General features: G+C 41.7%; 1 protein-coding gene across 1 annotated transcript in view; it reads left to right on the forward strand.

Annotated features, from left to right (window-relative positions):
- Positions 1–3994: 3994 nt before the first annotated feature.
- LOC115009406 (membrane-associated guanylate kinase, WW and PDZ domain-containing protein 2-like) overlaps positions 3995–27203 on the forward strand; it is a 76176-nt gene continuing 52967 nt past the window's right edge. Inside the window, 2 exon segments of the mRNA XM_029433366.1 lie at positions 3995–4465; positions 23399–23515. Of these exon segments, the coding sequence (XP_029289226.1) occupies positions 4168–4465; positions 23399–23515 (415 nt within the window). The 5' untranslated portion in view covers positions 3995–4167.

Raw genomic sequence — 27203 nt, forward strand, 5'->3', positions numbered from 1 at the left:
AGATAGAATTGATAAGTTATGAGGTTTTTTAAGATAATAATGTAGGCGAAGATTGTATCCCGATACTGGATTTTTAAGGCCAATATTGATGTTTGGCAGTTAAAAACACTATTTCTAAATACATTCTTTACATAAACATATAACAAATACATTTTTAGTATGGATGGATTCCTTAAAGGAATAGTTTAACATTTTGGGAAACACGCTCATGTGTTCTCCTCCTTCGAGTTAGATTAGAAGATCTATATCTATCATGTCTGTAGGTAAATGTAAGATGACAGCCAGCAGCTGGTTAGCTTAGCTTAGCACAAAGGCTGGAGACAGCTAGCCTGGCTCTGTCCACAGGTACACAGGTTTCCAGAGCTCTATATTTACCATACAAGCACGAGCAAGCTATCAATCTTCTCAAGAAAAAAAATGTTTTCCCAAAAGGTCTAACTATTCCTTTGAACCTGCTTTTACCAAAATATCTACCAGGTGGGACATTTTAGTCAAAGTATAAACTTGTCAGTGCTCTCTGGTGGACAAAGTAATTTGCCATCAGTGTTTCTATTACCTTCTGCATTTCTGTACTACAATTTATTTTTATCGGCTGACACATACACTGATACCAATATCTGTTTGTGATAAGCTAATATATAATGTCAGGCTCTGGGGAATAAGTCTGTGTGGTTTGGAGTCAGTCTCGACTTTGTACAGGTGTACTCTGCCATCACCAGTTTCACTACATAATTAAATCTCATTGTGAGCTTGGAGAAAAAGCCAACGTGATTTAGTTGCCAACTCCCTAAAGCCATTCAGTCTAATTAACTCATTCTCCATGTGTGTTGATCTGTGTGTGTGTGTGTGTGTGTGTGTGTGTGTGTGTGTGTGTGTGTGTGTGTGTGTGTGTCTGTTTGAAACAGATTTTTAACTGCTGCTCTCGTCCAGCACACCCCTGGGTTTCTCACTGCTGCCTGCCACTGTGCTGTCTATTACATTTTAAAGTTAATAATGTCTTCCAAACATTGTTACTGTCTCCGTAGACATTGTATAATAGTTAATATGTTTGTCTGCAGTCTGTTTTCTCTTTTTAAGCTCTCTTACATCTGTAGATAAAATAAAGATGATATAGACGGGAGGAGTCGACTCACCCTGTTGAAAGTGTTTAAGTGTCTGTGTGAAGGTGACTGCGCTCCCCCCGTTTTTGCAGAGCAATAAAAACAACTTAGTGTGCATTTTCTTTCCCTAACAGCAAATGCAAGAAGCATAGAGTCAATGAGAGAGACAGAAAGCTAAATCCATATAAGCTCTATTGAAATTCCCCCTCTGAGTGCGCAGACTGCCTTGTGTTATTGTATTTTTGCCTTCTGTTGTTGGCAGTCTGCTTTAGGATGCTCATTACTTTCTGTCTATAATGATGATATAAAGTAATATCATTTTCTTTCTTCTTCCTCCCCCGCCCAGTGTGCACAGACAGAGTCACAGACTGTCTGAGAAAGCCTCTATAGATGCTTCCTCACAATCACACCTAATACAACTGTTTTATTTGGATCATTATTATTCTGGCCGAAAGTAAAATATGTGATGGAGTTGTTGAGGCTTCAGAGAAAAATATCACATAAAGCATGCCCTGTTTTTGGAGCTATTTTTCTCCCCTGAGCCATCACGCACCAAAATAACACCCAGACCAAAGGACTTCATTACGATGCTGTTAGGGGCTCATGTAAGCACAGCTCTCTCCTAACACTGAGGCTGTGTCCACATGTGAGTAGCCACACAGACACTGAGCGCTCCTGCTGTACAGTATTCTGCCAAGAGAAAATCTCAGAGTGGCGACGAGTTGCTTGTGAAGTGACTCCAAATTTAGACGCTCCAGCTCAAAGCTTTGACAGCTGATGGCTTTTCTTTTTGTTCTTCTATCACACTTCTATTCACAAAAGAAGGTCCAAAATAGTGAAGTACTCTGATCCAAATATAGATAGATGAGCACAAGACAAGAATTTAATGTCCCGTACACACAAAATACTATTTATGTTACAAAAAAAAAATTACAAGGTGCCAGATTTGTATTATTTTTGAAGGAAGCATCATTTTATGTCACAATCTAGTACACTAGTAATTTAAATGAGCTGGTGTTGGAGTGCAGGACCTGCAGACTCTGAGTCCTCCATAGTACACACTCCCAAACCTCAACTACATCTCAATCCAGGCTCCAGGCCTCTTGAAGCTGCAGTTCTGACATCTACCAACAGAGACACAGATAATGCAAAACAGGGGTTAATTTCTCCTCTGAGTGTATAATGTGTTACTCCAGACAGTTTCCTGCATTATACAAGTCCTCTTCCTCCACTGGGGTGGTTAGTCTTTAATAATCATCTGGTCTGTATAATCGTTTGCTTAGAATTAGTGTCAAAAGCTTCTGCTATGAGTGTGACCAGAATGTAGAGGATGACCTAAATGCCAAGAAGGCACTGAAATAAGTAAAGTGACAGTAAAAGTGAATCTGCTGCTCTTCATGGATTATTTACTGGTTGCAAATGCACAGGGGATTGTGTATAGTGATGTTGTTTTGTAGGGAGGATACTCACAATACAAAAGTCCACGTGTGTCCTTAAAATACACACCGACACACACACACACATACTCACAGAGGCGGTGCTGAGAGTGGCAGTAAGAGGGACTGTCATCCTCAGAGCTCTTGACCTACGTGTTAAATATTGAATGAAACTTTACTTCACCCGCTTCAGAAAGTCATGCAGCCATTAAAAAGTAATGACAACAAAAGGATTTGTCATTTCATGTTGGATTTAGATTTATGTCATCAGGGCAATTATGTAACGGGTGACCAACTTAAACAGGGTGCATTTAACCCCCCCCCCCCCCATATTTAAACTCTTAATGCATTTTTTCTTCACTTGCTAAGTACTATTACAGTAAACCTATAAAATGTTGACGTTAGATGATGAATTGTGGTTCTTGTCTCTTATATGCAGACAGACCAGTGATCCGTGAATCCAGAGGAGTAAAGCTGAGTTATCCATTAGAGTTTCAGGAGCTTGTCATGCACGGCCCCAGGGAAATAAAGTGTTGTGGGCCCCTATTGACCCCCCCCCCCCCCCCCCCCCCCCATTTCCTCTACTCTTTTAGCAGGCTGTTCTCATCCAGGCTGATTGTACTAATGAAAAGATAATGCATTATAATTCGTATATAACCCACATAATCGTTAGCCAGGACATGCAGGGCTGCCTCTAAGGAAGTCAGGTGACGTAGTATAGGGAGCGACAAAGTTTGCATAGGGATGAGGCCGGGGTGGGTGGATAGGTGGGAGAAACTTTAAAAGCTTTAAAACTAGATTATTATTTGGTGGCCCCTCTACAAGATGTTTCTTCAAGAGAAAGTAGTGTTGCTAGTGATCCTGTATTATTTTATTTTGTACCTAAGAGGTATGTGCAGCATCAACAAACAAACTTGCAATACATTTACAGCAATTACCACAAACTGAACCCGGAGCCTTTGAGGTCCCTGAGGGTCTAGGGCCCCCGGGGCAATTGTCCCTTTAGTCTTGTTGGTAATCCAGTTTTAGGTACATACAAATCTGCATAATATCAGAAAAGTAATACTATCATAAAGCATGCCTATCTGCACTCTATAACAACGTCTTATATGTTTGATAGAATGCTGCATGCTAGAACTTCAGTCTTAAAACTATTTTAACATGGTTGCAGGTAAATCATTTAGGGTGAGGCTCGTATGTAATGTAGTTTAAACTGTTCCTCCTACATGTCTCCGCCTGTGTGTGATCACAGTGAGCCTGAGGAAGCGCCCCTGGCAGTGTAGTGAGAGTGAAGCGCCTCCTGTATTATTTCCCCTCCTCTCCATCCTTTTACGCCGAACCAGAACCACTCATCTCTCCCCTCCTTCAGGCTTCACATCCGGGTCATCCGGCAGTATCTGTCTCTTGCGTCTGTGTGTCTGAGAGAGTAATAATTATTTCATCCGCCGCCGTGCTGTACTGCAGCCCTCTGCCCGACTGCGCGGCTCGCCGAGCGGACACTGCGCGTGGCGTGCACCGGTGATGATGGAGCCACGGGCGCTGTGAAGCTGCAGCCGGTCGCACAAAGGCAGGGATGAGACGGTAGGAGGCTTTTGTATGGGCCAGCCTGCAGTGATTAACTCGCCCTAACGATGTCTAAGAGCCTCAAGAAGAAAAACCACTGGACCAACAAAGTCCACGAAGCAGTAGTAACCCGGGGGAAGGAAGGGGAGCTGGGGTTCGAGCTGAAGGGGGGCGCGGAGATCGGCCAGTTCCCCTACTTCGGCGAGGTGAAGCAGGGGAAGGGACTGATCCAGAGCGGCAAACTGGCCCAGGATGAGCTGCTGCTGGAGGTCAACAACATGCCGGTGGCCGGGCTCACCACCCGGGACGTGCTGGCCGTGATTAAACACTGCAAAGACCCGGTCCGCCTCAAGTGTGTCAAGCAAGGTGAGATACGTTGAACATGAAAGGGGCTAGGAGTGTACCGCCGTGCGGATTTAAGAGGGGGGGGGGGGGGGGGTTCTGTGTCTGTGTTTGTGTGTCGCTGGTTTGATTTAGATGTCATTTGTGCAGTCATCTGTCAGTCTGCACTTTAGGGAGAAGCCGTGTGTTTAGGTGGACTGTGTACAGACCCATGCTTGGGCCTGGTGTATTGGTGAAATGTAATTACGAGCCGTGATGATGGGTACAGTCCACCAGGATCACTAACTATAATGATTATCTCAGTGTCGCTGGTTCGATGCCACAGCCCGGAGGGGGTGTGTCCGTTTAGGCGTCATGCCACAGCCTGCGGTTTTCTGCATGTTTTGGTCGAGGCTAGATTCACCAAACAGGCCTGCGCCCAGGCTGAAATGTGTTTTTCTTTTGCTGCTGTTCAGTCTGAGCAGACAGACAGACAGTCTGCTGGCTGCCATCTCTCACCATATCCCTGTTCTTGCTCTGTAATTACACATTGATGAAAAATGAAACCTGTGTAGCCTAATTACTAATGAGCCAGCTTTAATATTGATCAGCTCTGTAGTCAACATGGTGTGCTTTAACTCCTCCCCCCACATTTCTCACACATAGCCTACACTTACAAGCATAGCCTATTTTGTTTATGAAATGTTTCTGAGTGTAGAAGTGGAAAAATAATTGTGCCGGTCTCTTCCAGTCATGCTTTGAGGAGCTTTTGAGTGTTTTGTTATTGTCAGCCGGTGCAGTGTTTTGTGTGATTATTGTAGCCTCTGAAGCTGGATGTTTGTTTGAATGTTTCTGAGCATAGCAGTGGATTTATGGCAACAGTGTTGACTGAGTGACCTGCTTCTGTCAGCCAGTGTGAAAGCAGGCAGCGTCTCTATACTACTAGAACATTGGATTGAAGGAACAGCGGAAGAGATAGATATCATCACACCCTCTGAGGCTAAGTTTAAGTCCTCATAAGTGGCTAAACGTTGGCTGCGTTCTCAGCCATGAAATGAGCATTACAGTGGCTTGTTTCTGGGACATGAGTAAAGCAAAAATCAAACCAGTTTTATTTTATTTTTGGATATTGCCGAGTTTGCTCACAGAGGATTTGTCTTCACACTCTTCGCCTGACTGCTCGCTCTCAATCTCAGTGTTTCCCTGGGTTGCGTCAATGTGATTGATTGTTGAGTTAGAGCTGCTGACAGTGTAAGAGTACTGTCCTGGGATGTGTGAGGGGTTAAATGCTAATGTGAGTGTATCTCAGACAGGTCTATTCTCTCCCTCACTCCCTTTCTTATCCATTTAAACATGAATCTGTTTATTGAACTGCCTACACCACACTGTTTTCCTGCTGAATGTCGTCTTTGCTAAAAACATCTTTGAGCACTCTGCTGTTTCTGCACAGTGTGTTGTCCCCCTCTCTGTATACGTTTTGCTCTGTCTCTCTCTCTCTTACCATTTGACTTACATGCAGTGGAGTGTGTTTATAACAGTGTGCTTGCAGACAGTTGCTAACACACTCGCGGCCCACTGAGAAATCATGTACAAGCAGTCCAGTCGCCCTGCTCAGAGGCCACACACTGGCCAAAATCAGAGATGGATGTCCTGTCTGGGTACACAATCGTGTCTGACTGCCCATGCGAATATGCAGACACTTACACATTTTACCAGACTTGATAGAAACCCCCCTTCCGCCCCGGAGGGAGAACAGCAGTGACAGCGAGACCTGATGGACCTCCAGAGCGAGCTCATAGCCTAACTGCCCTGACCTCCTCTCACACACTGTTTCATCTGCACTCATCACAGATTTCAGAAATCATACACATCCATATACATAGTTTGGGGCACTGCTTTGAAAGTGAGAATATTATAATCCTTTTACTGGACTAAATCTGTTGTATTTTTGATACAGCCCAATATACTGTTTTATATATATATATTTTAAATAGACTGAGCCATGAACACAGGCGGTATTGTTTCACAAGTCCTGTGTTGGCAAATGTTCTTGCACATCACAACATGCAGGTGTGAGTTGTTGTGAGGGTGTACCATGTCACCTTCCAAAAGTGTCCAAAGACATCTTGTGCTGTATATATTACCGTTTTAAAAGTTTGGAATCGTCTGCAATAAAAGCTTTACTGGGTACAGTCAGGTGTCTGAGAGAAATGCTATGTTTGAGTGGTCTTTCATGCTTTTAGGTTGTAGAAAGTATTCTTTACAAGATGTTAGATGTTATTTTGTATGAAGGGTTTGTTTTGTACATGGAGAAACAAAAGGCTGCTCAATGGTCCAACCAGACTGACAATTGAAAGGAGAGAAAGAGACAAAGATAGCGCTGAGCAACACTTCAATAAGAATACAATAAATCAGCTGTCATTGGTAAAAGAAACTTAGCTTAGCATCAAAATGTGTGCAGATTTAAATAGGAAAAGCTTCATGTTTTAAATGCAGAGTAATGCCTATAACAAACTGGACTCAACAGGCGTGTTGCTTTTTCAAAGTTATTCTTTGAACTTCATATTAGAAACATTAGGTTAGTCTCGGGTTAGCACTAATGGAACTGGATCAGGGAATATCCGCTGAACATACTATTCACTGACAAATCACAGTTTAAACCTCTTCAATCAAACAACGGATAGACTGCAGAGGGCCCAGAGAAATATGGATTCCCAAGACTAACTGCACCGTTGTGGTTTAATAATGATCAGGGGTCACTTGCGCTTTTATGGACTGGAAAACAAATTCAAAATAGAAGAGAAAAAATGTTTCCAACAGTATTCAACATCATCTAAATGGAAAATGTAATGATTTAATTCTTCAGTTTGGGCCAAAACTATTTCAAATGTAAAAGAAACTTCAATATAACAGGTGATTCCAGACTCCTGGAGGGTAGTGTGAATACAGGAGCTATGAAGTCAGCTTTGTGTTGCAGAGAAATGATTAAAATGTGAAAGTAGAATTGCCAGGAAAGAAACGTGGTTTAGTGTGCATCTCAAGAGGGCTGTTATTTATTCTCCCACTGTGTGTATGAGTGTGTGTGTGTGTGTGTGTGTGTGTGTGTGTGTGTCTGTGTGTGTGTGTGTGTGTGTGTGTGTGTGTGTGTGTGTGTGTGTGTGTGTCTAACTGCTTGAAGTATCTCAGTTCTCTGTCATGTTTATGGATGTGTTCTGACTATATCTGAAATAATTACACTATAACAACATGCAAACACCAACCTTTACCAGAAAATAAAAATGTTGTGATAAGTGATACTCCGCAACCTTTTCACTCTTTACATGTTTTCTCGAGCACAGCTGTAGCTGAATTACATGTAGCTGCTTCAGTTTCAGGGTCCTGGTATTGTGCATGCTGGCTGTCACGACTAACTGCGACACTTGAGTAGAACACAGCCATTATTAATGTTAATAATTACAATCAATAGTTTATCTGACATATGCGCTCTATTGAAAGGATTGTTTTTGAACTTGAATGAATGAATACTTCCAAATATATTTCTAATAAAAAAATAAACATATAGTTATGGATTTTCTTTTAAATGCTGGTTTGCAAATGAATTGCTGGCTGTTTCCATCTGGATGTAATGATCTGATAAAAATATCTTGTCCGTGTTCACCTCCCCATCAGCACCAAGCAGGAGTGAAGTGCAAACGGCTGCTCGGCTCAGTGAGGCAGATTTCTAAATGTCGAGAGGTGTTAGAGCAGTATGTGGAGGAGAGAAGTGTGAATGAGTGTGTGTGTGTGTGTGTGTGTGCGTGCGTGCGTGCGTGCGTGTGTGCGTGCGTGCGTGCGTGTGTGTGTGTGTGTGTGCGTGCGTGCGTGTGTGTGTGTGTGTGTGTGTGTGTGTGTAAGTGAGAAAGATAGGTGGAGTATGGTGAAAGTGTGAGAAAACACACTTTGGGAAACAGAGAAAATTCCATCTTGTGATTCTTTTCAAGTTTCTCTTCAGCAGATTAAAATAAATGAATATATTTCTATAATTTTGAAGTGTCATTATTGTGCCAACTTGTCATAATGACTAATGGACAACATATTCTAGTGATAGCTTTGTCTTTGTCTTTCCTTTCTCCCCAATAAAGCAAACTAGCTACAGATTTCTGTTTACGAGACGTTGTGCTTGAATAGTCCGTTCCTTTACAGTGCTGCTTATCACTTAGTTTCTCCTGTTTATTATTTGTTTTTTGGGAAAAATATATTTCTAAAAATGTAATTTGTATTCCACCTATAAATAGCCTGGCTCTCTTTTTAGTTGCCTTAAATTGTCATTAATCCTCTGTCATAAATAGCTATCGTGCAAATACAGTGATATAAATAATATTAATGTCAGCTATTTTTAATCATGTATTTTTTTCATTCAGATTACATTAGAGCCATCATCCTAGGCGGAATCCACAACAAATGTTATTCACATTTACATAAGAATAAAAAGAATATAAAAAAAATGTTTTCCCTACCTGAAGGTGCTTTGCTGCGGACATGAAATGCAGACTTAAAGCAAGAAACATGTCACTGCATGCTGATATCGCCTGTTTGAAATGTAATTTTATTTGTTCCAAATGGTGTTTTTGTCTGTCAGAGAAGAGTGTGGAGGAGTGAAACCCTGGTACATTTCTTCTACTAGCAGTTATGAGAACAATATGTGGTACTTTCAGAGGAAAAACAATATGAATTCAAAATGTTAACATGCCCTTTAACATCAAAAGTGGAGCACAGCCAGCCTCTGTCACACCGTGCAGCGGCTCTCGGCCACAGCCTATGTAGGGCAGGCCGGGCCAAAGAGCTCTATTTTCTAATGAAACTGTAAACAGTAATTCAGCAGATGAATATAATCCCTTTAACTGAACATTAAATTCTATCTTAAACTGTAACGTCGTTTTCCATCCCATTGACCGTAGACAGTCGATGCCACGCCCCCTTTAGTTTCTGTGGCAACACCTCAGAATCAGAATAATCTTTATATGTAAACACACAAGGAACTTGACTCTGGTGTTTCGTTACTTTCAATGTAGCATACATACCTGTCAAGTTTTTCATTCTCGCACGACACGCGCGGTTTTACCACACAAAATGTTTAGTCATTCGTTTCATTTGGCAGAAGAAAACTAAAACAGGCCTTATATTTTAGCTCATGACCGTCAAAGTTGCCAGCTAAAATGACGACTGTATTTGAATGTTCCTTGGATGTGCCTTTGAGAATTGTTTGAGGTTGTCAAGTTTTCTGACTCAGCTGTCCGATTCCTGCCAGTCCTCTTAACGTGGGTACAGTATGGAGGGACAGATGGAGCAGAGGGAGAGAAGGCGACCTTCTCCTCTCGTGTCTCTTTGTTGATGAGAAGCTTGAAGAATCAGTGCATAACATCCTGTCTGCTCTGTTGGTATTAATAACTCACCAAGAGATGAGTTCTGTCAGAGGAAGAGGATGATTTGATTGAGGGTAGAAGCTGCTGGAGCTCAGAGGATCAAACTCAAGCTAAGCCAGCCAATGACCAAATATCTAACTGGTCCAGTTAAGTGAATTAGGTCAATGTATTTCTCCTCTCCGTGAACACACTGCATGGGACATTCTGGGACTGTGCGGCTGCATGTGTTTGTGAAACGTAGATAGAAGCAGTGTTTGTGTGTATAAAGCATGACTGAAAGGAGCTTTTGTTTGTTTGCTATTAGGATCAGAGATTCTTCCATCCCTGATAATGTCTGATACATTTACTTCTTTTAGTAATACTGGCTTATGATTGGTTGCAATGTTCTGCGATTATGAGTCTCAACTGGAAAGCTTGGCCTCAACAAAAGCTTTCGTTTTCTAAAAGTCTAAAGAAAACACTCTTTTAAGGGATTTTCCATAGTAACAGCACAGACTTTTTACTGGTGGATCACCATGGAGATGTGACTATATGATACAGTGTGTGACGTTGAAAATATTTCACACCAGTAGGAACAGCAGTTTATCTGGGTGAGATAAAACACCATATTTATATGATTATTTATGATGTTTGTGTGTGAGTGTGTGTGTGTGTGTGTGTGTGTGTGTGTGTGTGAGTGTGTGTGTGTGTGTGTGTGTGTGTGTGTGTGTGTGTGTGTGTGTGTGTGTGTGTGCACATTATGCTTATTATGGGAACAATAAGAAAATATTAGGTTCTCTCTCTCTGTAACATTTCAGCATTATATCAGCTGTTTTGGTGAAATGATCAGAGATAGCTAGAGACATAGTCATTAAATAAAAGTGTTTTAGAGAACAAAGCTCTAAATTATATTTGGTGTTCATGTTCATCTACACTTTTTTCCTTTTGTATATAAATCAAATCAAAGTAAAATCTTTTGGCTAGTTCTTTTTTTGGCCACTACCTTTTGGCACTGTGTGGAGTGATTTAGATTTTGGACTTCTCTACTCTGTATAAACATTTCCACACCCTAACAAGTCATTAGTGCTGAGCCAAAAGAAATGAACACCACACTTCTGTCACTTCACACATATAACATTGGAAATATGTTGTTAAAATACATATGTGTAGAAAACACTTATGTGTGTATTCCTGTTTGTTTGTATTCGTATCCGATGAAGCATCGAAGGCCATTTAATCAAGTGCAGGTGCTTCCTCGTGTACCTTAACAACATATCAGTGCATTTCAGGACATACACACAAATATATCAAATATAATAATATAAAATGTGTTAGATTAGAAGGTAATTACAATCAATTAAAATATTATTTGTTGAACTATAAAGTAAAAAAAAGAAATTTATATATCTTATATCATGATAATTTACTGATTTAAAATGTCAAAATTAGTAGAAAATTGTCCCCTTTTATTGTATGTTCTATGATATATTATTATTATTATTATTATTATTATTATTATTATTATTATTATATACCGTTGAGTTGTTTATTCTATAACAATGCGCTCCATTTTATAAGCCGTTGAGATATTGCATACCTCACATATATATGTTAGGTATGCAATATCTCAACTTGTAAATTAAGTGGAGTAAAAAGTAAAATTCACTCTGAATTGTAGTTTGCTAGTATAGTATAAAGTTACATGAACTGGAAGCACTTAAATAAAAGTAATAGAAGCTCAAATTTGTACTTTACTTGTCTAAATGTACTTAGTTACATTTAACCGCTGGTGACCTCCCATGTGAGGTCCAGGCACTGTTTCCCCCTCCTGACCTCAGTCTGAGAGACACAACCATCTCTCACCTCCAGAGGTGCAGGTAACCCGGACAAGTTAGTCAGTCTGTGTGTGAGTCTGCCGGCACACACACACACACACACACACACACACACACACACACACACACACACACACACACACACACACACACACACACACACACACACAAATTCACAATATAAGACATAACGTCTGGTTTAGAAATGGTAGATGCATATGCAGCTAACATGCAGCCAGGTCTGTGTTGCAACAAGAGCCCCCCCTTCCAGTTTCACAGAATCATATCTTATTCAGTCAGGCACGGCGGCACAGGACGCAGCGGATGGTTTTCGTTCGTTGACATAGTGTTAGATTAGCCAGCAGCGCTAATCTGATAGCTTTGCTGTGGGCTTCAGATCTGAATGAGAAGGATTATAAAAGCCGCTGCAGAACTGAAACTGGTGGATGGCTACCAACAATGTTCTGCGATTTTGACTTTCTTAAGAGGCTCACCATCATTCCTGAGCTGAATATCTTGGATTGGAGCCAAATACACAGTATTATACTGTATACTGTACAAAAACATCAAGGACATTGCACAGTATTGAATTAAAGCCCTTTTTATACATTGACATCCTCTAATTTGTCTGCTTCTTTCTATGTATATGTCAACCTTTGTTTTTATATTATTTATGAGACAAAATGAGATAATGGATTTTACTTGAATTTACCTCATCATTGTACTTCCTATAATAAGTGTTTTGGGTGTAATGCATTAGTTTATGAAAGATAAGAATGTAATTGTAGGACTGTTTGGATATAAACCTGCATAAATTGCATTGCTGACATAATCATGTTCATTGCAGCAGCAAGCTCTTACTGGAAGAAATCTCAGCTGATGTGTTTACGTGCTTCATTTGCATTCAGGATCATTTCATCACTGTAATTGATGCTTTGTACCAGTAGAGGACAGTAGCTGTCTGATCAGTTAGTACTCAGTGAGGCTTCCCGTCACTGCACTGACACTTCAGAGGTCATGCTGTTTACTTGACTGGCCAGTATGTTTTAATCAATATGCTAAAGGTCTGAACCTTTTCTCTTCCTCTTCTGAGTTTAGCCTTTCTGAAATAATGTTGCTTAAAGTTGTAATAATACTACTACAATAAAAATAATCTTAATTTGTTTAAGTGCTTCACAAAGCAAAATAAAAACAGACAAGTCATACAGACAATGATTTGGTGTAGAAAAAGGTAATAATAGGAAAACCATGTTTAAAGGAAACTCAAGTAATCTCAGGAAAGGCTCTCAGATAAAAGTAGGTTTTAAGAATGAACATAAAGGAGATCACTGACTCACTGTGAACTTGTCTTCCCAGAAACAGCGTTCTGGTGTTCCTGCATAATTGATCTGTCTACAGGGATCATCTCTTTGTCAGAAATGAGTTCCAATAAAAATGGTCCACATTGTTTCTGAAAAAAGATATTGGTGTTGAATTTGTTTTCCCAACGCTGTTAGCACCACAGACACAATGCTAGTCATCATCATTGTAATAGCGTGTAAGCTATCTGCATGGCCAGCTTTCACTACAAGTACATGAGAAAATGTGTTTTTTGTATTTGGGTGACCCAACCCTTTAATTATTTACTTATTTTTTTATGTTATGTATCTTTTTCTAAGATTGGCTCTTGCTCCCAAAAACTGTATACTAAGCAGAAACTGGCTGAAAACAATGGTGTCCCCGTCCAAATCTATTTGACAATGACTACCCGCTAAGTAACAAAGTCATTGTGTAACACAGTTTAACAAACCACACTGGATTCAGGTTCGTTATACTGTGTGTGTGTGTGTGTGTGTGTGTGTGTGTGTGTGTGTGTGTGTGTGTGTGTGTGTGTGTGTGTGTGTGTGTGTGTGTGTGTGTGTGTGTGTGTGTGTGTGTGTGTGTGTGTGTGTGTGTGATATTCCTGTTCATATAGTTCATCCTAACATGTAATGAAGAAAAGAAAGGAGCACTCATGTCAGTAAAGTTGAACTGAATTCAATCCCTTTTGGTTTGGATTTAGCAGCATGAACGGTTCCTGTAGTGACACAGACAGGCTTTATTAGACTATCAGACCATAGCAGTCAAATAAAGCATTGGGAGAGGAGAATCATTATAATGCTCAGAGGGCGGCCTTCTCTCAGCCACAGCCACAATTATTCATTTTTGTATTGACCAGGAATAGACCCCTGCTGATTTTAACCCCTCAGGTTATTAACCGCTGCGCCCCCCCACATCAATGAGTTTCTTAATACTCTCTGTTGCCTCTAAGGCTCCTTCATATCTTTCTCTATTTTCTCCCCATTATTGTGACTCACTGCCATAGAGCAGAGGGTAAAGTGTTTGAGCCAACAAACACCTTTACACTTCCTCCGGAGTTACATTCCTTGACTCTTTCTCCATCTTCCTCTGCAGCGCTCAGTCAGTCTGTCGCTTTAATTCTCATTAAGATGCATCCTGCTTGTTGTGTGAGGAGCACAGCTTGAACTGGAGAGTGCAATCAGGGGTGACAAACATCTCCATATAGCCGCATTTAAGACAGGAGTCACCACATACACAAAAACACACACCTCCTCATGTCCATCAGTATTTATCTCATCAGTAGAGATGTGCGAGGGGAGACGAGGAAATCATTTGCTCGCTGTGCGAAGAGGAGGACGGTATATGGAAAATTAGGGTTGGCAATTCCTATAACCTACCTCTTTTGATTTTAATGTCTCATTTGTGGTGTGGGCTTGTTCCTCTTTACAGTGACTCAGAGGTTGTAAATGTGTGTCTGGCCTTGATTACAGTGCTGTGGAGAAAGACATGCAGGAACATCATCATTAAGACTAGTCTCAAGATAGGGGGGGATCAATATTAAGACCTTTAGGAGCGAAGCTCTGTCATTTACTATTAATAATGTGCGCTGCCGCCTGCTGTAATAATGCCATTAGGAGTACTAGAAACAGATACTTCATCCACAGCTAAATGGCCCTCACAATACACCCACATGTGGAAACCATAAGTACATATACAGTATAATTCCACACACACACACACACACACACACACACACACACACACACACACACACACACACACACACACACACACACACTCTCCCTCTTTCTCTGTCTGTTTCCCACGTACACACAAAGGGCCAGCTCAAACTACCTGCGGCCTAATTGGGACTGTAAAACAAGAAAAAGTAGACCAGGTCAGGTCTGGGAAGCCTTAACGGGACCACTGGAGAGGTGGATGAGGAGACAAAGACAGAGAAATTGGGCAACTAAAATGTCAGATGGGACAAAGCAGGGACAGAGAGAAGTAATGAGAACAAACACGTTCTTTAGATAAGAAGAGATACGAACACGTTCAGGTCGAAAACAAAAATCAATTGAAGATAAGATAAGACAGCATTTTATTATTCAGGATTCTTTTGTGCTCAAGATGCTCTATAAAGGCTACATAGTGCAATGGACCTGTATGCATAAAGGTATGTAGTATGATAAAAGAAAATACAATGAAAGAAAAGACACAGAAAGCAAGTAGAATTGTATTTAAATAACATTTGTACATTTTATGGCATATAGATGTGAAGTTTGTGTTCTTAAACTATTTTGTTTTATATCTTTTATTTTGTTATTCCCTTATTTTGAAAGTCAGGCAAATTGCCAGTATCATAAGGTAACTGTAAATCGAATGTGCGTGCAATATGAGTTCTGCTCCAATCGAAGGTTGCAGAAAGGTACGTTTAATTAATTTATGTGTTTTAATTTAATTTTATGCTTAGTTAGCTAAGTATGTGTTGCTATTGCCAAGTGATGTAACAGTTAGCCTACTTTTCTATTTAAGCAAAGTGCTCACAAACAAACAATAAAACAGTCAAGGCATGACAATGATCAACTTTAGATCACGAGCTGCTTTTTACTCAAATAAAACTTGCTAACCTTAATCTTGATTGATTCTCCATCCAATCACTTATTTTAATGTACATGTATTTATTTATTGTTGAATAGGCTGCGTATCATGCACTGTTGTGATATGTTTAAGGATTTAAAGAACAACCCACTCTCCACTTGGTCATTTTAAGATGCACAACCCTCGTATACTGTTGTGTACTTTGTGTGTCATCTTATACGACAAAGACAATGTACAGCAAATCTAATGGACAGCAGTTATCGAACATTGCAGGTGCAACTAATTTAACTGGTGATGGCTCCAGTAATTATTTCAAGCAGTGTAGCAATTAGTTAAGTTATTAGTTGCACCTGTGATTTGACAAGGCGAATTGTCTGCTGTGGAAAAGGTCCATTTTATTTTATTTTCACAATCACTGTGAAATTGTCATAATTAGCGTATAAATTCTTGAGTTGTGGAAAAGAAAACGTGGATTGAGTTTGAGGTATATGCTAATAGTGATTAGCATATACAGTGATGTATGTCAGTCTGCAGCTGTGTGCTCAGTGGTTGACCCTGGTAGTATTTTCTGAAGATGCTTTGTTTGTACAGAGAGGCCTGAAGGGGGTGAGAGATTGTATGTCCAAGTAGCAGGACTAGAATTTGGATGAGAAAGCAGACAAACCATATATTCCTCTTTTAACTTGAGTTTGTGTATACCAAGAGGCGATACGCTGACTCCCGCCCTGCAGTTTTATACTCCCCTGTAGCCTGTGTGACCTCTTGTAGGAGTGCAGGCGAGCTATCTATCATCGTGTCTGTCTCCAAGTTTTGTTCTCCATGACAACCACTTGGGTACAGCACCACTTCATCCATCTGCTCAAGTCTTGGCCTTTAACTGACCAAGCAGCCCCGCATTTCACTCCAAGTGACAGTAGTGTATGTGTATGTCGCTTGGATTCGATCAGGTGTTTGTGGTACGTGTCAGGTGTACAGTATCTGTGCTTTAGTTAGAGGAAAAGGATTTAAGTGTGTTGAGCGAGACATTTAGGGATTGTGTGCAGGAAAGTATTGAGTGTCTAGCCAACTTTGACATCATTACCTCTCACTGTTTCCTTGTGTTCTTCTGATTATGCGGTTTTGTTTGCATGTATGTGTGAACAATTTGCTGTGTGCGTGTGTGAACGGTAAGACTTGGCATGCCAGCATGTTTTCCTGAAGCGTGACTGCAGGGTTGTTTGCACTTAAGAGTTGAGCAGTAAAACTTTGTGAAGAGAGAAACTCAGAGAATCAATGTGGCACGACTGTGCTTCCCTCCTCGTTCAGCCTCCTGGGAGAATGGGCATGTCAGAGCTAATTATGCCCTTCCAAATCAAACAAAATGTCTCCTGTTGGTTTCTACATCTATCTGCTCCTCCCTTCAGCCTCATGTTGGTGTACATGCAAACGATGCAGTGCATTCAGTCGTGCCTTGTTAGAAGACAGTCGTGCTCAGGAATATGTGCTGCCTGTTAGGTGTCCGTGAGCCTAATTCAAAACTATTTTCCTAATATTGTCTTTTTCAGTTTCACTGCAGTTGAGCTGTTCCTGTTACAGTGAGTCTAAAAACCTCAAGACCGGCAAGGATTAAGCAATTAGTCAATTAAATAAAAATGATTTACTGACTATTTTGATAGTCAATTTATTGTTTGGGTAATTTGTCAAGCAAAAATACTAAACATTCATTTGTTTTTAGCTCCTCAGATATGCTGTTTTCTGTAAAACTGAATATCTTTGGGTATACGATAAATCAAGGAAATAATCGTTGGAATAATTGACAATGAAAGTAATTATTAGTTACAGCTCCTAAATCGTAAACTTTGAAATCGGCCTTGCTGCCAGGCATTTTCTTTTTTAATAAAATGATTATAAGAAAAAACAGCAGATCAAGCAAAACCTCAAAACATACCATCTCAGATAAAAGTAGAAGATTGAGACCCAGGCCAATAAATAAACCAAATACAAAAAACGTACAAATATTTCAATTAAACATCATGCCTACGTCCAATGTAGCCTAAAAAAGAAACATAATGTTAGTATGGTGTTATGATAGAAGAAACAACAGAGTATGTATTGCAGTTGAAGGCCTTGTCACACATATCCGTATGACAGAAACGTATGCTGGCGTATACGGTTTCTCTTCAACTCTCCCCTCTCCTTTCTTCCGCTCTGTAGGTGTGTGCGCACGTGTGTGTGCGTCAGGTGTGAAGCGCAAAACGGAGCGAAGGAGAGAATGTGAATGCGCAAAGTAGACAGTACAAACTGAAACGTGCACATAAATGAGATCAATAGCAAAAGTGTTTGGTTTATTTAATAAAAGAGCACATGTGAGTGTGAAAAGTGAGTTGTGAATAAAGAATATATATATTTTTTAAATATTTTGAGATTTCAGGCGGGGCGCAGGGCTCAGTTGGCGGGGCGCAGTGCCCCTCCAAGACAATGGTAGGGCAAACACTGCGTATGTCAAACATTGATAGCGTACCACTTATTTAAAACGTATCAGAGCGTCTGGCCAACGGAGCTGGAAAAGTGCCATCTGGTTCACGTCATGCTGATGCTGGAGAACGGCTAGAATGTACTCTTGTCCTCTCAGCATCCTGCATGCTCTCTGATGATGGTTGATGAGTTCATCAAGACGTGCTGTGAAGAAGTGAGGATGAGCTACTCACAGGGATCCTATATACTATATTCAAACCCCAATAAGCTCCCAAAACGCTAGCTGTACTGTAGAAACACGTTTAATAAGTTACTCCGTCGTCAGGCATAATCTTAACATAGGGTAGGAATAGGTTATCCACTCGTTATCAATACATTGGCTGTAGGATTCACCGTCAGCCGACGTAGCCTATATCTAACATTCCTCTAACGTAGTCACGTAGGTAGTCACGTAGGTATTCACGTACTATATTTACGTATTCCGTATTCACGAATGTCTAACGTCACGTAACGTCAGCATATCTTATGAAGCACACGTCGGGTACGTCCGGTAATTTTGAACATGCTCAAAACATCAGCGTTCAACAACGCACCCCAGCGTAACACAGTGAGCTCTTAACGAATACTACTGTATACCTTATATCAACGTACACCAGTGTGTTGCCGATATTTTGTACACGCCATATTTTTGTATACGTTATGCATTCGTTGGGTATTCGTCTGATACATTTTGTATAAGTGATACGCTATCAATAGGTTAGACATGTGTATCTGTATATGTTCACTTTTCCGATCGGATCCGATGACAAGTTGGACGTATTTGGACTCTGACAAATTTTCATATACGCCAGCATATGTTTCTGCCATACGGATATGTGTGACAGGGCCTTGAGACTCTGGTGAACCCTGAGTTTCTGTTGTGATTTAAGAATATCTGCTTCTTCTGAGCGTGTAGTTTGCATGCTGGTTAGCTTGGCCTCAGGCTGGATGCTGTTTTAAGGAACACAGCTTATCAAGATGAGTGACAGGTGTTGGAGTGTGATCTTGACCTGCTGAGGGCGTTGAGGGCAGCATTAACAATATATTTATCTATTTCAAAGAGGAAAGTTGTATTATTATCAGGCCTGCTATGTTGAATCTTTAATGTTCTGGCACTGTAGTTTCATCCATATAAATGTCTTTACAAAGATGGAAAGATGAACCACTACCTGCGAAGGTGCTTATTGTATATATAAGAAATGAAAAGATGAGCAAGATCTTTCCATTAGTTTGGATTTGGTCTTAGGTTTAGGATAATGATTGTGTCAGTGCACATTTAAATATCCATGAAGCACCTGATGGAAATCTACAATTAGTGACATCATCAATAAGTTAAAGGTTAAACCTAAGTTAATCACAAACAGATATCTAACACTGGAACTCTCTTCTGAATATGTGGTTGCTTTAAAATAGCTGAAGAGTTTCATATGAATTTCATATTTGTCAAATTTCTGCCTGTTAAATGAGGAGAGAATGAGTGTGACTGGCAGCAGCAGTGATCTACATGTTTCTGTTAACAATCATAACTGATTGAAATGATTCAATCTAGTCAAACTTTATCTTTACCTACTTGGGTGTCCCAGCTACAAAGTATTTCTTCATAGTGAACTATCTTTAATGTTAGTGAGCAAGAAATTGACACCACACCACCATCGTGTTGTTCTTATCCTCACAAATAGCTATTGATACATGTGTCAGGCTTTGTATGAGTGCCTCTTGCCTCGCGACAATACATTTCCATCAACAGCATGACATAATTTTAGTATGTTGGCATTTTAAAGTAAAATGTATTGTTCCCCCCCCCCCCCCCCCCCCCATGTAAATATACTCAGTTATAGTAGATGTTCAGGATGAACAGATTTACTTGGTGTTTCTAATGAGTATAGCATATATATGTGTTCGGTAAGTCAAGAGCTGTGTAAATAGATCTGCTTGTGTTGCTAAGGCAACAAACACATGCATTACATTATACTAGGCCCAGTGTATGCCACCAACCATCCATCTTTCTCTGTAAAACTGATTTCTTGTCCATTCCCAGGCTTTCTTTGGTAAAGTGGAAAGCTGTACCTGGTTGAACATACTCACAGGATGTGGCCTGATGTTCACTGTCATGCAGTCAAAGCCATGTATTGCCCATATGGTTAGTTGTATTGTATTGTGTTTGTTTTGTACAGACTCTGCACATTAGGATCCAAGGAGCATGCTAAACACTCAGCGGGAGCACAGTTAACCCAGCAGTAACAGAGCAGACACATCTGAGATATTGAACATATCAATATAACAGACAAAGCCCATAGAGACCCACTGTACCATTGCATCATGTGTTGATTGATAAGGTGGAGGCTGCTGTAGTGGAGGGAGCGCCAGAAGCTACACCACTAATAGCAGTTTGTGCTTAGCAGATGCTGCAGGGAGGAATGTGGAGTGTTTTTTGTTTTTGTCAGTTAATGGAGACTGTGTGACCTGCATGGACTGATGTAATGCTTCACTGAGCAGAAGCTTCACTGATTGCTGTCTGCCTTGATGAGTTTGTGATTGATCGTGGCTGTCATCATTTTCCCCCTTTGACTGAATTCTTGGACATCTACACGATTCCCTTCCCCAGAAGCTTTGTCAAAGTGACCAGCCACAAAACAAGTTGACTGTGTTTACAGCATCAAGTTTAACTGTGAGGTTGCTAAATGTGCTCATTTGAAGAGTTATACCAATAAAGCCTCTTCCTCACTCAGCTTTGCCCTGAGCTGAGTACTCATATGGTGAGCATGTTTCTGTGTTGGTGTTTGTTTATTCCTTGTGTTTAGACCAAACCTTGCCCAAGACGGCGCTCAAGGCATCTTCACTGGCGTCTGCAGCTGTGAGCTTATCATCCCTCCGTGTGCGTACGAGTGTGTGTAACCTCAGTTTGACATATGCTGCTGCTGCTGCGTTCCAAAGTATTTCTATCTAGTCAGTGACGTTTACACAAGGTCAAACAGGGAGAGCATCTGGTGGGCGAGACGCAGAGTATTTGAGGAATGCCAGGGAGCATCTGGGTGCACTCACACAAAACACACACACACACACACACACACACACACTCGGAAATACAGACACATCTACAAATGCTTTCACACGCATAAACATTTATTTTATACTCTTACTCAAAGTCTCTCTCTATCTCTCTCAGTCTCTTGCACACACACAAACATTCCCCATGCAAATGCACAAAAAGTCAAATTTTGCAGTGACAGCAGCTGCAGATAGGGGGGGCTGCAGGACTGTGAAAGCTCTCTGGCCAATCCGCTGCCAGGTCGTTTGGAGCCCGGCTTCCCACTGGCACATCTCCTTCTCCTCTCTTTTCTCCCGACGGTCGTCGTCTCTCTCCATCTCTCCGCGTCTCTCTGCATCTCCCTTCCCCCTCATCCTCGTCGTCTTCTCTGGGATTAAAATTGGCTGCATCCAGGTGCTATGAGTGTGCGTGGTGGAGCAGCGGTGGAGAAGCAGAGGCAGGAGGGAGGACAGTGAGGTTTCACCGAGGCGGCAGAGAATGTGCAGTGGTTGGTTGCAAGGCTAGAGGACGCCTGGGAGGACAGGCTGTCTGTGGATGTATACCTGTGGAGAAAAAGGGCTGCTTTTTATCAACATCTGGGCTAGCTGCTGATGAGGTGCCTTGTGTGCACCGCCGTTCCCTTCACACTATCTGTCTGTCTTTCCATCTCTCTCTGCACATATGTCTCTGTGTGTTAGTGTGCATGTATAATATGTGTGTGTCGGTGTCTGTGCATGTCAAAGAAATGGCTTATGCCTGAATACATAGCTGTATGATGTGATGTTAACCAATCTGAAAACAGTGACAATCCTAGTAATCAAGATTTCATCCTGTCTTCCTTTGTTTTCTGGCTCTCTTCTCTCCTCTCCTCTCTTCTCTCTCCTCTCCTCTCCTCTCCTCTCCTCTCCTCTCCTCTCCTCTCCTCTCCTCTAGCTTTGCTGTTTGTGAAGCAATTCACAGTGCTTCACTGCCTTGCTAAAATGGTGTCAGTTTACATAAGATGTTATTTCAAAAGGATTCATTATTGCAAAATCACAATCACCTGTGTCAGCAACATATATACAGGTATCTGCACGCTCTGTGCAGCATCATTTTTTTCTCTTTGACGGTACGCTGTATGTTCTCGTTGGCGGGTAGGCGCTGCATTAATCTCAACCGGTAGGCCGAATGCTGTCAAGTCAATTTGGCAGGAGGTCACTAGAATATGCATGAGTGAGAGGACATGTTTTTAATTTGTAAATGCATGGCATGTAACCTCATCTCTCCCACTGTCTGATGTGATAGGCTTGCATACCGAATGTTGTGTGGAGAATAAGTTCTCCTCCTCTCATCCTCCTGGGCTTCTTTGGTTTGGGATGAAGGGAGGAGAAACAATTCATGGACATTAACATACAGTGTGTGTGCAGCTCAGATATGTTGGCCTGCTCTTAGTCCTCTTCCTCGTCATTTATGTTATGTTTGTCATTCATTTTATTGTGTTTCAGTTCAGTGACTTAATTAGGATGAAGACAGCTTGTACAAAAAATAAAAGGCAGAGACGGGCAGAGATGAGGTGATGTGAGCTTCTGTCCTCTGTAGACCTTTGTCACCCAACCTGCTGACACCGCACATTTAGCCCCAAGGGGATCACTGGTTTACACAATTACCATGATTGTGTGTGTGTGTGTGTGTGTGTGTGTGTGTGTGTGTGTGTGTGTGTGTGTGTGTGTGTGTGTGTGTGTGTGTGTGTGTGCGTATGTGTGTGTGTGTGCGTGTGTGTGTGTTGCAAGCTTTCAATCTGATTAAGCCATTTTGCCTCCTATTGAATCATAAAAGCTTGTTTTTTTATTTAACACCCGCAACATACAGTTCCTACTTAACTTCTCCTTAAGAAGCTTTAAGGTTCAGCTTCAGCCTTTCTCTTCACCGTCACTGTCTGACTCAAGAAGAAGGATTTATTTATTTATTATAGCTGCATCCTTCCATCAAACTGAAATATAAACATTTACCCCAAATTCAGACTGAACTATTTGGTATCTTTGTAAACTCTGGGATCTCCACTAGAAATGAAAAGGTCTGTGAGTTTGAGCGATGTCTGGTTGCGCATCATGAGTGTGTAATGACTGGCCTACTCGGCATGCTGCTTGTTCTTCCAGTGAAGTAAAGTCCTTTCAGTTGTTTCCAACACAGTGTCACTTGCATCATGATTGATCTCTAGCCAATCTTGAAACAAAAACCAATAAGACATTTGGATATCACTCCCACAAAATGCCAGGCTTGTGTGTTGTGTCATGTGAATGAAAACAAGCTCTAATCTCTGTCTTTCTGTGTTTGTGTTCAGGGGGGGTGGTTGACAAGGATTTGCGACACTACCTCAACCTTCGGTTCTCCAAGGGCTCAGTGGACCACGACCACCAGCAGATCATCAGAGACAACCTCTACCTCCGCACCGTTCCCTGTGAGTCCACATCTCCCGCCTCTCTCCTTCCTCCTTGCCTCCATAAGCTCAAGCTTTCATTCACTCCTCTTTGATCTCCTCCGCTCCTCTGCCTCACTGTGTGTCTGTAATTGTCTTTTTCATTGTCCTTCTCTCCTTCTTAGATATCATTTCACCTTCCCTCCTCCTCCAGCTCTATTTCCCTCTCTTTCTCTGTTTTAGTTTTCTCTTCTTGCCCTCGGGACGTTGCCCTCCTGTTTTTACATCACACTCGCGCTCTTTCTCTCCATCTCTCTCCATCTATTGCTCCTTCTTTCCCTTCAATCGTCCGGCTGCTGAGCTCTCAGCCTGAGGTTTCCACGGCAACCACCCTCTTGTCTCGAGGCTTGCGTTGCCTTGACGCCCTACCCCCTTCAGCACACGCTAGACATGCACAACACACATGCAGATCCACACGTCACTATCCTGGTTCCATTGGGAAGATATTTCTTTTATCTGTATGCAAGATTTTTTTAATAATTCCTCACATAGACTCTTCGTGTCTGTGGGTTGCAGGCGAACGTGCGTGTCTGTGCTTACATTGTGTTTTCAGTGCCGGTTGCCTTTTGGGGGACATTGTCATTGCTGTGATTGACATTGAGGGGATGTCGTCCCCAGCAGCTCCGCCTGCTGTAAATTCACCAAGCAGCTTGTGAATCAGCTTCTCTGGAGACTGAAGCTGCTCTGATGCTTGACTACACATGTTATCATGCAGCATGTGGATCGGTGCACTGTGATTTGATGTTTGTTGAAGGCCTTTGTAGTGGTCTGATATGTTTTAGTATTGTTTGTTAATAACCTCAGTCATGCTGTCTGGGTGATTTGCAAGAGAAAGGTGGTTGAGTTGAATCAACCGGCCTTTTGGCTGTTTGTGAACAAACAGATTTTGGTACAGAACCACTGAGAGAAGCAAAGCTAGGATTTGACGTCAGTGATAGTTGTTTTTGCGTTGGCTAAGCGCTTCTACTATACTAGATGTCCTCTGCCGGTGTTGAGCCGCTGACACAGAAGTGATTGTTTAATACGCTCCCACAGCTGCACAGTTCCTGAGCCTCTCTCTCCCTCTTTTTCCTCCCCTCCCTCTCTCCTGTCGTCTTCATGTGTTTGCTTTTACTCTTCGCTCATGTTCCCCCTGCATCTCCCTCCTTCTCTGTCTTTTTTATTTTTATTTTGGTCACCACCTCACTCTATCACATATTCACTCTCTTTCAATTTTAACTCCAGACATCCCACTCTCCTTCCCTCTCTTTTTTTTCTACCTTTCTCAGCCTGTTGGATGTGTAATAGTGCAGCGAAGGCGGACCGATAGGGTAATGGCTGAGGTGATAGGGACTGGCTGAGGTTCAACACTGCAGGTCCTCACACACTTCAGCTTTTCTATTAAGATAATTCACAGAAAATTGTTTGGATGGAATGAAACATAGAGTTAGAGGAGTAGCATGGGCCCGTAGTGCGCAGTGCAAGCATAGCTAGTGTGTGGTCGAGCGAGATAGAGAGATGGTGGATGCGCTCTATGGAGACAGGTGTTGGCAGTGAAGAAATTAGGAGTAAAGTTGTCTTGAAGTAAATGTACAGTGTAACTGCGAAGTGAGCATCTGAGAGGCAAAACAAAGTCTCCCCTGTGCCTCTCTTCCACGGTCTGGAAGCTGAAGCGGAATAATCACAGGCTTTGTGTTTCTCCTTTGCATATTAACTTTTGAAAATAAAATCAAGCGTCCTTCTTACATTCATTAACTGTCTCAAACCACTTTTTCGTTACGCCTACGCAGTTTTAGAACTAAAATAAATGCCAGGGGTGAAACATTGTTTCCTTTTTGAGTAGCCATTGGAATTGACAACATGGATTAAGGTATAGTTACAAAGCCAAACAACACCGCTGTGTGCCATAAAATGTACCGAAATAGACATTTAAATCGATAACCGCAATTATTTGTATGACAATTTATCGTCAACTAAAATTCATGATTGTGAGCCCTATTCGTCACCGCCACGTTTCAATTACAGCCGCCTTCCAGCCCTTTATGAGAATGGAAAGACAGTTATTCTGTGTGCAGTAATGACATCCCCATAATTAACTGCGTATCACTTAACAAAGCTGATACAGTGTAATGAAGATTACAGAAATTCCAACTCCTAGACCTCCTGCACAGCAGCTTTGAAATACATGTGAAATTACAGTGATTCCCCAAATTCGACTTAATTTCACTGACCTGATTTAATTTGCCTTGGGTCAGCAGGTCATCTCCACTGCATATGATGATGTTTCATATACATTTACTGGCTTTCTGGCCGTTTGAGACACACAGAGACGTTGCTCAACCATCAGAGTGACACTGCATCAGAGGGCTAAAAAATAGAGATGATTGTCCTGAGTGCTGCACTGCTCGCGCTCGGCAGACTGTGTGTTGTTGTCGTTTGGAGCGTTATAAAATCAGTGTTTTTCTCCCGTGTCTGCAGCACTCTGACCATGCTGTCAGTGCGAGTCTGTCAGCTTGACAAGCAGACGCCACTCTGCATCACAACATGCTGTCACACTGAAGGACGTGTGTGTGTGTGTGTGTGTGTGTGTGTGTGTGTGTGTGCGTGTGCGTGTGCGTGTGCGCATGCGTTCATACAGCTAGAAGGCTCACATACTGACATCAACTCCTGCATCCTGTTACATCACTTGGCTCAAGGATTGGCCATTCTCCCACCAAAAATAATGAATTGAATGTGATAACTTGCGGTCTGATATTAATAACTTTATTCACATGTTGTGCAGTCTGCTGTGTGTTTGCATGTGAGTGTTTACTTATTTGCAGATTTCTTTGTCGCATGCATTTACACTTCAACAGGCATAGATGCCAAACACTAGCGGGACTGCCACTTTAAGGACATACATATTCACACATTTTCATTAGGATAGGGACTAACACTAATTGCAGACTGATATGAGAATAAAAGAGATAAACCAGATTGTGTAAGAGTGAATCAGTTGTTGCAAAGTGTCAAGCTGAAGAAAACAGGCAGAGAATGAGAATGTGGGAGTGATGTGAGTGAACTTCAGATTCAAACATTATTTAAGATTGTCACAGTTTGATATTCTTTCTTACTTCTCAAGCTTTTGAGATAATACATTTTCCGGCACCCTTTCACTTCATTCACAGGGATCACTTGACCACTTCAGAAAACGAGTCTAACCTTCTGCTGGAGCACCAGATGTTTAGGAATTTAGAGAAGAAGTTGTAGATGCTTCTGCTCTCTACATACGCACAGTGGGAGGCCTCTTTGATAGGAGTGTTGCTGAGAGTGTGAGAGTGTGGGGCTCAAGGAGTGAGCAGATCTGGAAAATGTATAGGGGGAAGCAGTGAGGTGGCAGTACTGCAAAGAGAAAGAGGGGAGTGAAGATAATGGATGTGGACATGAGCAAAGAGGCTCTGCGAGAAGATAGAAAAAGGGGAGAAGACAGGAGGAGAGGTGGTTAAGAAGAGGAGATCAGCAGGGGAGAGATGGGAGGAAAGAAGAGAGCGGAGGATGGAAATTGAGAAGGTGAGAGTCGATGCAAGAGGATGGAGGGATGAATAGAGCAGAGACGTGGGGAGTAAAAGGGCGGACGTGCACTGAATGGGGGTAGTGGGAGATATGAGGGAGCCTCGTAAGTCATTCCCCAGAGAACCATCTCCTTCCCTCC

This window comes from Cottoperca gobio, chromosome 6, assembly GCF_900634415.1.
Source record: "Cottoperca gobio chromosome 6, fCotGob3.1, whole genome shotgun sequence".
Classification (NCBI taxonomy): Eukaryota; Metazoa; Chordata; class Actinopteri; order Perciformes; family Bovichtidae; genus Cottoperca; species Cottoperca gobio.